The following is a 12318-nucleotide window of genomic DNA, read 5'->3' as shown; positions in this document are numbered from 1 at the left end:
AAGTCCGAAGAAATGAAGGGCTTGGTCAGGGTCCCACAGACAGCAAATGGAAAAGCTAGGATTTGAACCCAGACCCGGTGGCTCCAAAGCGAGCACCTCTTCTACCTTGCCCCGACTGACTTTTGACAAATGAATTTCATTTTTTCCAGGGACCACGTGGACCCGGAACACCCACAAAAACAGAAACGGCCGTCGTTAACATGGAAACTTGCTTTTCTAGAAGACAAAACGGATGTCTTCTGGTCATGCTCAAAGAAATCTGTGTGAACTAGACTTTGACAAGGTACAGCCTTTTATTATGCAATCACAAAACCATGATTCTGTACAGGAATGTCTGAGTGAACAGGAATCAAGGCCCTTCAATGGGGCGTAGAGAGCTCAGAGGACAGAGAGAAGAGCCTGGCGGGCGCTGCTCCGTGCGGCAGTAAGACACGAGTGTTCGATTCGGCAAGTCCTGCAGAACGTCATGCCACAGTGCGCTCGGGGCAACAGGGCCGGGACATGCAGCTGTCACCGAGTGTCAGAGCAGATAAAAAAGCCACGTGTGAATTCAGAAAATAGACAGTGGTTTATTTAGGTGATTTTTAGTGATTTCACTCGGCGTCCCTAACAAAGGACATCCGGACGCTCTCGCTAGGCGATGGCTTTGGCTTCGGGCAGGAAGGCCTCCCAGTACTTGATGAGCTGCACGGACAGAAACAAAGAGGGTCGTTAGTCCATGAAAGCACGACTGCCCGCGGCGTGCGTGCAGCGGCCCCTCCCGAGCCCCGACAGTTCTAGGAGCGGCTGGGAAGGACTTTTGTGAACCTTGAAAATTCCCAGGCCCGACTTCATAAGGCTGGGTTGAGACCATTCCCCACTTCAGACAATGGAATGTGAGACCTCTGCTCCACCGTACTTAAGCCTGCTTTAGGGGAAGAAACTCCTCGCTGAACAATGCAAGGTGCTTACAGCCATACTTGGAGTAAGGCAAAGGTTCTTAAGCCGCGCCTGTTTTAGGACCATACAAGGGGCGCTAAGTACCTGTAAAGGTCAGGCACCTCGTGCGCTCACCAGGAGCCAAGAGCTGAGAACTTACTCAGGCGTGAATGACTCAAAGATTAGCCTACTCAGGTGTGAACTAAGAATGGTCCGTCCTTTGGAAAACGTCTACTGTGATTGGGAGATGGAAGGACTTAGGGGAGGAGACATAGGAGAAAATGCCCTTTAAAAGGAGACCTCAGGAGAGAGAGGGGACAGTCAGCTGGTAGAGTCAGCTGAGATGGAGCTGAACTAGTGTCTCTCTGAACACTAGAATCCTTGCTTGGACAGATCTTGTGGTGAGTGATTAAGGACTGACTGATCTTTCTCTTAGGGCTTGGGCCTGGGTTGGCCAGGGCTGCCCTGAGCCGGCCTTTCCTTTTCTCTCTCTTTCTCTCCCTTTCTTTAATTCCTCATTTGTATGAATTAAAATCTCTATAAAACCCAGCTGACTTGGGTATATTTAATAATTGGGAATTTTTCCCTGGCGACCACCTTATATTTGATTTAAAAACAAGACACTGTCTTGAAACCATATTTTCTGCGGTCACAATTTAAGGCAATTTACTCATCCACTCTTATATCTACCACAATTTAAGTCTTCCACTATTTTAATCACTACAGTTTATGACAACCAACAATTTTAATTATTACACTCTTGCCCTTGGAATGCTCACTTGCCAGGCTGGGTACTGCATGACTGTCAGCCCCTCAGATCCATGCGAGCTGCCCGAGCACGAATGCCCGCCACGAGTGCCCTTTCCAGCAGTAGCTGCAATTCCTGGTGGCCCTTCCCTCCCTGGGTGCCTCTCGGGTGAGTCTCCCCAGGAGTGCTGCCCGAGGCAGTGAGGGAGCCCATTCGGGGCAGAAGTGCCCAGGTGGCACCTCTGGCATCGTCTTTTCCTCGAGTAGATGCTTCTTTGTCTCTTCTGGGCCGCGTGTGTGCGGTCTGTGTGCTGCAGGCATCTCTGAAAGCCCACCTTCCCGAGGTTGTCCAGCACCTGCTCTCGGGCTCCCCAGGGCGAGGACAGCCCCCCTGAGGAGGGCCTGCCAGGCCTGCCGCCATCGGGGAAGGGAGGATGAAGCACTGCGTGCAGCTTCCACGATTCCTCGGTGAGCCACGGCCGTCTCCACTTGAGATGAGGAAACTGAGGCCAGGAATCACCGCACGATGGGTGAGGAAGCGCCTGAGGCCATCTGTAGCCGCCTGTGGATCCCCTCATTCGTCTCTGGGGAGGATTCAGGCCTTGGGCAGTCTCTCCTGGTACCAGGCGACTTATCCTCCCCCTCTTCCATTGATCAGGAAACGGTGAAGGGGTGATAGAGCTGCTCTTCGGTGGCAGCCTGCGGGCTCCGCACGGCTCTGCTGCAGCCAATGCCAAGGACGGGGACTCCGGCCTTCCACTGTCCCCGGCTGGCCTTCTGCCCGGCCAGTCGACAGACAGACATCACAGAAGAGCGCCGACACCAGCAGGGCCTTCCCACTCCTGCCCCAGCAGCTCCGGCTCAAAGGGAGCTCAGAGGGGCCACACAGGGGCACGAGCTCTCCCTGACCATGGAAAGGGCTGTCGGATAGGAGAAAGAAGAGCCGTTCCCGGAGAGGTCACGGGGAGGCAGCTTCACCCTTGAAGCAAGCAGAAAAGACCCGACAAAGCAAGCCCCAAAGAAAGGGATACGTCGAGGGACGGCTGGAAAACGCAGCCGTTTTCCTGTAGAAACCAGAAGTCCGCTTGTAAAGCGTACAGCGAGGGAAGGTATTACCGTGCAGAGGCAGCGTGGCCGGCGGCACTGAACAGTGCCAGGCTGCCTGTCCTCCTTCAGGGAGCCCACAGCGTGAGTAAAAAAATACCACGTAGTGTCGGAGGGGATTGGAAAACACGGGCACGTGAATAGCAGAGATGTTGAACTGGCCCATTTGGAACATAAGTTGCAAACATACAAGCAAAAACACATTCACAGCACTTTTTGTGAATAGAAAAAACTGGAAACAAACTGTCCAACATTACGGGATAGATGAGAAAACTGGTAAATAAGTGTAATAGATTATTCTACACAGGGAAATTTAAACGATGAAGAATTCAGAGAAATGGGGAGACAAACTGATATAGAACAAAGAAATCAGCACTGAAAAGAAGAACGCACAGGGATTAAAATTATCTTTAGACAAAAGATTTCAGGTCAAATACAACTATTTTAAGTCCTTTTCTGTTAAGGTGGCAAACAGAAAAAAGTGTGTGAAATGTCGGGTGTTATTAGTTACAATCTGTTATCAGACTGGTTGTGCTTCATGATTTTTATTGGAAGGTACACCACAGGAGTGATTGCTTATTGGGAGGTAACTTTATATAACACAAAACAGCAACAAGATATTTGTAGGAACGAGAAATTTGTCACATGGGACGGTGGTTTCTGATCAGTTCTCCATTGCCTCTTTTCATCCAAAAGTAATCACATTTATGGTTTTTCAATTTTGAGCATCTTCACTTCATTCCGAGATCTTGACAATATTCACTCCCCACCAACAAAATTTTGTTAATTCCTGAAAAAACTTCTAGATATGCTTCGTCTGGTCCAAGAGTTCTTCTTCTCTTCGTTTACTTTAAGCCATCTCTGCTTCCTCGTGTAGCTCATCTGATATCCAAACATGATGGCTCCATTTGTCATTGATGCAAACCAGCGACAGAAATGTTAGGAGGTTTTTTCAAAAAGCAGGCGGTTCCCCGTGTTCCAGTTTTATCCCTAAGTCTTCTTTAGATGATATGGTTTAACTGGATTTCTCCCAAGGTTTTTGTGGACTCATTTTCCTCCATGACTCCTCACTGTTTCAGAAGGTGATGCATCTCGTGGTTTTCTACCATACGGTTTTGCAAATTAATTGCAAATTAAACCACTGTTGCCCTTGGCTGGCAAATCTCTGCTTGACAAGGACGTTTGATGAATATGGCAATTTCCTGGTCTTTTTGGCCTCCTCATTATGACCATTATTTTACCTTTTTTAAAAACCGCCATAGGAAATGGTGGAAGTTTGTTTCTAATACTCTTTCTACTACAGCAGAACCTATTCACCAACTATTCACCTCTCTTGATTCTTAGATTAAAATTCCTTAAGCGCAATATTAAACATGAACAAAGTATGTAGCAGTTATAAAAAACTGCAAGCTCTAAAGATTTGTTTCAAAATAACTTAATAATTCTAAAGCTTACCTTTTATGTAGACATTTTCCTATTAGAATGACATTATTTTCTACTTAACTCATTCAAATTTGATGCAGCAGAACACTTACTTGTTACCCAGGGTTAGTTTTTTGTTGGAGCATTTGTGGACTCATTTCACTGAGATCCTAAATGTTTCATAAAATGTCATGACTCTCTGACCTAAAGATGCCACTGTAGGCACGTGCCCCAGGAATGTCAGAGAAAGAAAGGTCCTGCGAAAATATTCGTATTTGTGTTGGAACCTAGAAACAGAGCAAATGCCCATTGACCGGGGGACGCCTGAAATCAATAGTGGTGAGTGAATGACACATAATATTCCTGCTGTAATAAATAATGAACATGATGAACAGAAAGAAGTACTGGAAGACACGAACGAGCAAAATGAAGTAAGCAGAACCAGGAAAACAATATGCAAAAACAACGCAAAGGGAAAGAAGAAGAAAACAACGAACTGAAGGCGACAAAATTATACTGACCCATCTTGGGCTCAGAGAAGAAATGGAAGAATGCATTTTCTTCCCTTCTTTGCAGAGGGACTGTGGGAATAGAATCCCACGTAGGATGTGAGAATTGGAAGCTTTGTTCGTTACGTTTGTTGAATTGCCTTTCCCTATTTCGTACTATTATATAAGGGATGGTTCTTTGGAAGATGGGGGGTGAAAATGAAGGTGTATAAAAACAACATACATCAGTAAGATTTTAAATTTAAAAACTTCACCATCTTCTTAAGTGAAATAGTAAACATGGAAAGACTTTCCTCAGGATTTCATTTGCTCAAATCCCAGGACCGCAGAATTTGAAAGTTGGAAGGGCCCTTTCAGGGTCCATAAGGTCCATCCCATACGTGAAAGGAATCCCCATTATAACATACCTGACCAGTGTTCTCTGCTTGACAGCTTCCGACAAGGGAGACCCACTCCCCTCTCAAGGAAGCTCATTCCACTTTTGGAGAGCTCTTAATTGTTAGGAAGTTTTCCCCAATATCAAGCCTAAGAGTGGCTTCTTCACAACTATCTTTCGCTCTTAGTTTGGCTATCTGACAGAGAAAATCGAATCCCTTCTTGACCTGATAATTCCCTTTAAATACTTAAAACAGCTATCCTGACTCCTCTGAGTCTTTTCATTTCTAAGCTAAACGTGGTCAGTTCCATCAATAATTTCGCACAGGATCCAGGGCTCTTTGCCATCCTGGACAAGGATTGATTTTCTCAAACTGTGCTACTCTATAATACTCTATGTGGGCAAAGTACAATACTATCAAATCTTTATTCCTGAAAGCAATGAATATGTGGAAAGTTATTTGAATTTCTCAGGTAAATTAAACATATCTACTGTAGAAACAATGCAAATTATTTGTTTCTTTCAATAAAAAAAATTAGCACTTTATTTTCAGAAATCTGTCTTCTGAAACAGAAGGGAAAATACGAATTCAATTTATTAACAATTATTATCCTTTCTTAAAATAAGAAATGATGTGGAAAGTCAAGAGATATGAACAAAAGACTTGTAAATCGGGACACACAGTCCATAAAAAATACAAAAAACTTCCAAATCAATAATGGTAAAAGAAATTAAAATCAAAAGAACTCTGAGGTTTTACATCATGCTGAACAATTTGACACAGATGGCCAAAGATAGAACTAGTTTGTGTTGGAAGATCTTCAAGAAGACAGGAACACTAATATAATTCGTGTTGAGAGAGATGTAAATTAGCCCACTTTTTCTGTTGAACAATTTAAAATATATAACAAGTTGATAAATTGCTCAGACCTTTCAGCCAACAATTCCACCACTGGCCATAAATTTAAGGAAGTTAGAGAGAAAGAATAGTGCCATACATATATTTACCAAACTATTCACAATGGTACTTTGGTGTATTCCTCCCTTCTAGCCAAAAAAAATTAACAAAACAAAACCTCTGCTACAGTGGGGAATGGCTAAACAAAATATATGAATATGATGAACTTATTGCTTCATAAAAAATGAGGAATGTGAGGACTTGGGAGAAATATTAGAAATATGTAGGAAATGAGTCAGGTAAAGGAAAATAGAAGGAAGGGAATATGGGAACAATGACCATAATAATGTACCCAAAAGTAACACTGAAAGATAATGGAATTAAGATGAAATACAAAGACCCGACTACCATTTAGATATAGACAGGTAGAAAATGTTGCACATACTGTTGATGCACATCACTCTGAGTTCTTTTTCACTTAACTCTTTTTTCTTAATATAAGGAAGAATTCTACACTGGAGTGCTAGAGTTGAATGTTGATAGTGCTATTTTGAAAAGGCAACAACAAAACATTTTACAAGTTATATGGAAAGCAGACTTTATAGTTTTAAAATTACTGAAAGAATCTAGCTTACCTGTTGTTGTGTTTGTACTAATGATTCCAAGTACTTGATAATAACAGTTTTAAAATCTTTTACTCGTTCCTTCTGTTAAATGAAATCAAACAAAATTTCTCATAATTGATAAACTAAATTATTTAAAATGCAATAAGGATATTTAATTACTTAAGAGCAGTAAAACTTCATTATATTTTCATGAAAAGTAGAAAACTATTATACATGCCTCAAATCTTCCAACTTCCTTTCTAATGGTTTTGGAGATTTGTTCAAAGTCTCTCTCTCCTTGCTGAACTTTGGCTTCCCACTGATAAAGAAATACACACAATTACATGTTATTCCCATCTAGCTAAGAAGTTAAATTTAAATCTACCATTCTCAAGTATAACTAAAAAATTAAGGTTCAACAGAATACTTTAGTGCCTCAAGGAAATTCAAACTATAATTCTTGATAACATCCTTTTAACTTTTATGTACTTAAGTGGAACTAATGTGTCCTAGACTTTGCTCAAAAGGAGTTCCGTTTTGAAAGTTTACTAACATTTTACTTCCACGTGGCAGACTGAATCAGGATTAGAGTGCCCTAGTATTTTCAAAGATATTCTCTACAGGCAAGGTATAACAGATGAAAATCTCAAATAAGAACTATTATTGTCATACTGATATTATTCTCTTTCCCTTAAATATTTTCAAAACATGCCTATAAAGACTTTAAAGACTTTTCATTTAAGTAAAAGAAGCTATAAATGTATGTCCATGAAAATATTTGAAACTCAAAAAATCATGTAGAATAAAATCTGATTGAAAAAGGTAAAAATCACCTGTGGAATTATGTTCAGAGAAGAACAAATTCCCTAGTAACCATCTCAAGGTCCGCAGGTAAATATATCAAGTGCAGCAACAACAAAACAAGTTGTGATTAGTGACCAATGAAGCAGCCAAAATAAAAACAACTGTGAAAATTTAAGCTATGCAAATGATGGTTCCCCATTATATAACAACACTAGCACATACTCTTTAAAGAGTGTTTCTATTTATTTTCAAAAATATAAAGTTTGTCCTACCTCTTCAATTTCCTTATTGAAGCATGGCAAAAAAAGCGTATATATTATGACAAACCTCCATAAATGTGCTAAAATACCATATATACATACATATATATGGGAAGAATGTTGCAAAAGACAACAAAACATAGGATAGCTCTTATTCTTATCCTATTTAGATATATATTTTTAACCATTTAAATTAAATTACAAAAGATAATCAAAAATTGTTCTTCTATGTCTGTTCATTATTCTGACCCTGATCCTCACTAGGCACAAACTAAAGGCCCTGAGAGTCTAGTTATTTCGGACCAACTATATACAATTGATTAAAATAAATCTAAAAAATTTCAGAAACACGTGGAAACAACTGAGGTGCTCAATGGTTTAGAAATTAAAGACATGAAAAATATGCATCAATGAATGAATTATGAATAACATATCTAACAATGTGAACAGATAAAACAACTGACATCAATTACCTCTCTGATTTCATTTTTAGCTTGCTGTATTTTATCTGGCTTATTGGCAAGCATCATTTTTGCTTCAGCTTCACGTTTTTTCTGCAAAGTAACCTGAGCATCATCCCATTTCTGCCAACATTTCATTCGATGATCAAATACTCCCTATGAACATAATAACTTAATTTTAATAATTAAATATATAAATTGACATTTCATTACTATAGAAGCAGAATGAAATTGGAGGATATAAAATAATTGGCCTGTATAAATTTTATTCTAATATATTTTAAGATTATCTTTGAAGCAGATACATTAGCAGTTAAGAAAAAACAAATTCACACTCAATGCTTTCAAAAACTGACAACAGATGAAATAAAGGAGGGATAAAATTCAAGCAAAATAAGTGATACAACTAAATCTGTCCACACCAGAATCACAGAAACTCAGAGTTGGAATTTCAGAGGTCATCTGGTCCAAACTGATTTCAAAAAGGAATTCTCTCTGACTTTTACCCAACAAGTGATCATCAAGTGAAGACCTCTAGTAAGGCCTGGGAGGACCATCCATTTCATTTCTGGAAAGCTCTTAAGTTTTATGAAATATTTTTACCTTACATCAAATTTCAAACTTCTCTGTAACTTCTCCTTTGCTCCTAATTTTGTCCACTAGGGCCAAGAAAAAGAAATCCAAACTATCTTCTACATGACAGTTTTTCAAATAACTGAACACAACTTTCCTGTCCCCCACAAAGTCTTCTCTTTTCCAAGCTAAACATCTACTTCATTCAACTAATCCACATATGGCAAAACCCACTTTAAGGACTTTAAAGGAGATTTCTAACAGAAGGATATTGTTTTTCAAATGTAAACCAAAGTTCTAGATCAAAGGATAATGACATTTTTGTCACTCTTTAGAAAACTGTAAACTGTTTTCCAATGGTTGAACTAAATTTTCTAAACTTCAACAATACATAAATGTTTCTCTCTTTGCATGACCTCTTCAACATAGATTATTCCCACCAGGTTTTCATCTAAGCCTGCTTGCTGAGTGACACCTTATTTACTCTTTTCCTATGCATGAATTATAGCATCCTTTCATATAGTTAAGAGTCAATAATTCTTTTGAGATTCTTTGAGAACAGTTCAACGTTTTTGACTCCATATCTATTGAATTGCTTTTCACTACTTTTGCTTCTCTTTTGCCAGAATTTCCTTCTCTCTCTCTGGCACCATGGATTCATTTTTGTCATATCCACTATTTTTTGAAAAATATTTTATTTGATGAACTGGAGGGATTCCATGTGAACTGGAACGACCTCCAGGAAGTGATGCAGAGTGAAAGGAGCAGAATCAGGAGAACATTGTACACAGAGACGGATACATTGTAGCATGATCGAATGTAACTGACTTTTCTATTAGTAGCAATGCAATGATCCTGAACAACCTGGAGGGATCTATGAGAAAGAGCATCATCCACATTCAGAGGAAAAACTGTGGGAGTAGAAACACAGAAGAAAAACAACTGCTTGAGCACATGGGTCAATGGGGATATGATTGGGGATGGAGACTCTAAATGATCACCCTGGTGCAAACATCAACAACATGGAAATAGATAGGATCTGATCAAGGACACATGTAAAACCCAGTGGAATTGTGCATCAGCTACATGAAGGAGTGGAAGGAGGGGAGGAAAGGACACAATTCTAGTAACCAAGGAAAAATGTTCTAAATTGGTAATTAAATAAAATTTTCAAAAAAAAATTATTTGAAAACAATATTCTAGCATTTTGTTTCCTTCCTGATTTACTCTCATGGATAGAATTTCTCTTTTTAACCAACACTAGATTTGTTTGGTTGCATTCTCATAGATTCTGTGTTTCATCAAACACTATATTCATTAAGAAAGCTTTGTAATCTCTTTGAGGGTTGAGTACTCATTCTGATGATTTATCTGGTTGTGCTCTGAGTTTTTTCTCTTGAAATATTATAATAGCCTCCTTCTACATTGGGAAATTTACGTTTCACCAGCCTCGGTCCCTCCTATGTGTAGCTATTTAAGTACAGAAACTGATCATAGCTGCTTTTTTAATCTCCCTTCCTTAGACCCAGAAATGCCGTGAAAGTTGGCCCCTGACTTATTTCCCCTCCTTGATTCTCCTTTCCTTCTCTGGCTAATTTGAATCATCATCTATGACTTTTTATAGGATATGGGGAAAGTATGGAGGATATTCCAATCTGCACTTTTGGGGGGAGTGGAAGTCTCTAATCTAGGAACTTCTCTAGGAAGGCAACCATATACTTTCTCAATTTCCTCCACACATTACTTGGCAGAATCAGCCACCTGTCACTTGTTATGGACTTGGGGGTGAGAAGAGAGATGAGATTTGTTTGTAAAGACTTTGAAACAGGAGGCAATTGCAGCAAGAGTCCCAGGCACAATCCCTATTAGGAATGGAAAGGTAAGTAAGGAAAAGGTATTTAGTAAATACTTTTAAGGAGTGGCAATTTTGGTGTTAATAAGAACTTTATCTTGTTGGGTGAAGTTTCTCCCTCTTTTGTCTGATGGATTTAGATATAGTTGCTCTATATCTGGTACTTATTCTTCCTGGGGAGTTGGGGGGCCCTTACGAGTTAGTTGGGATTAGGGAAAAGTGTCTAGTCTATCATCTTGGTATTTTCATAACCCAGAAGTCCTGTTTAGCACTTTCAATGACTCTAGGTTGCATCCTGCCAAAAAAATTCATCTTTTTATCACTTATAGGTAAATGAAGAGTAATGGGGTGGGGATGAGGGAAATGATAGATGTAAGTGGAGGTAGTATATTAATAATGAAGATTTATTTGTGACATGTACTTAAATCATCAAGGACATCATAGACAAAACTGTACAGTAGAAAGGGCACTGGTTCTGGAATCAAAGGACTTAGGTCCAAATCCCATCCTCACATTTACTGTATGTCCTTAGGCAAGTCATTTAACGGCCCTGGATTCAGTCTGCTTTTCTTTGAATGAGATGATCGGACAAGAAAGCCTTTTTGCTTTGAGGTTCCTTCCCAATCTAAATATATGATTGTCTACAAGGACTCAGCAAGCTACAGAACACAGTACAAATCTGTCAGGGATCCTGGCTCTGTTACTCATTTACCTGTACAGGTATAAAGTCCTCTCATGCCTATCTGTATACTATGGAAGGGATAAGGGATGCTGGATTATAGGAAGTCAATATTCATGACTAGAAAATTAGGTTGGTGCCAAAAGCAAAGGATAATAGAAAGCTGGGTCAAGCAGATCCCTTTAAGAATGATTTGTGGAATGACAAGAACAGGAGTGGCACAGATTAAAAAAGGCGTAGCAGAGCTTTAATTTGCATTACTGGGGGATGGGGTGGAATATCCATTCAGATGTGATCAAAGATCCACAGAAGTAGAGTTCAACAGTCCTGAGATTCCAGCTTGATCACAGTGGACAATACACAATTTGTGACATCTAAATAAATAAGGAGGCTTTTTAAATTTATACTTCCTCTTCCCATATTCCATCTTCTAGTCAAACTGAACTACTCGCTGAAGGCAAGCTGTATTTTCCATCTCTACTTATCCTTTCCTCTTCCCTAGAGTGCTCTCTTCAATCTTCGTTGATATGGGATTTTAAAATGCCAGAAGGTTAGATTCAAATGCCACTTTCTCCAAGAAGATTTTCCCTTTTCCTCTGAAGGTCTATCTAATATTATAGTTCTTTTTATAACAATATTGTCTAAAAATTATCTGAAGCAGATATGTTCCTGTCATATTTTGGATGCAGTGCATCATTTTATTCTTTAAATTAGCTAGCGGACATTCCCCAATTGGCAAATGGTCAAGGGATATGAATAGGCAGTTTTTAGATGAAGAAATCAAAACTATCAATAGTCACATGAAAAGGGTTCCAAATCCCTCCTGATTATGAATCAAAACAACCCTGAGGAACCACCTCAGACCTAGCAGACTGGCCAATATGGCAGCAAAGGAAAATAAGAAACGCTGGAGGGGGTCTGGCAAAGTTGGGACAGTGATGTGTTGCTGGTGGAGTGGTGAAATGATCTGACCCTTCTGGAAGGCAATTCTGAATTATGCCCATTGGGCTTTAAAAGACTGCCTGCCCTTTGATCCAGCGAGACCACTGCTGGGTTTGTATTGCAGAGAGATAAAAAAAATGTTTGTATGAAAATGTTTACAGTCTTTGT

At 39.7% G+C, this 12318-nt stretch overlaps 1 protein-coding gene across 1 annotated transcript in view; it reads right to left on the bottom strand.

Moving 5' to 3' along the window:
* Positions 1-274: 274 nt before the first annotated feature.
* SNX2 (sorting nexin 2) overlaps positions 275-12318 on the bottom strand; it is a 69484-nt gene continuing 57440 nt past the window's right edge. The window contains exons 12-15 of the mRNA XM_001363675.4: positions 8117-8260; positions 6818-6898; positions 6610-6681; positions 275-684 (exon numbers count right to left, since the gene is read on the bottom strand). Coding sequence (XP_001363712.1) covers positions 634-684; positions 6610-6681; positions 6818-6898; positions 8117-8260 — 348 coding nt within the window. The 3' untranslated portion in view covers positions 275-633. The remainder of the gene's footprint in view (positions 685-6609; positions 6682-6817; positions 6899-8116; positions 8261-12318) is intronic.

Source organism: Monodelphis domestica, chromosome 7, assembly GCF_027887165.1.
Source record: "Monodelphis domestica isolate mMonDom1 chromosome 7, mMonDom1.pri, whole genome shotgun sequence".
In the NCBI taxonomy this organism is placed as follows: domain Eukaryota; kingdom Metazoa; phylum Chordata; class Mammalia; order Didelphimorphia; family Didelphidae; genus Monodelphis; species Monodelphis domestica.
Note: the sequence above shows the minus strand (reverse complement) of the source record. Positions and strands in the feature narration are given on the sequence as shown.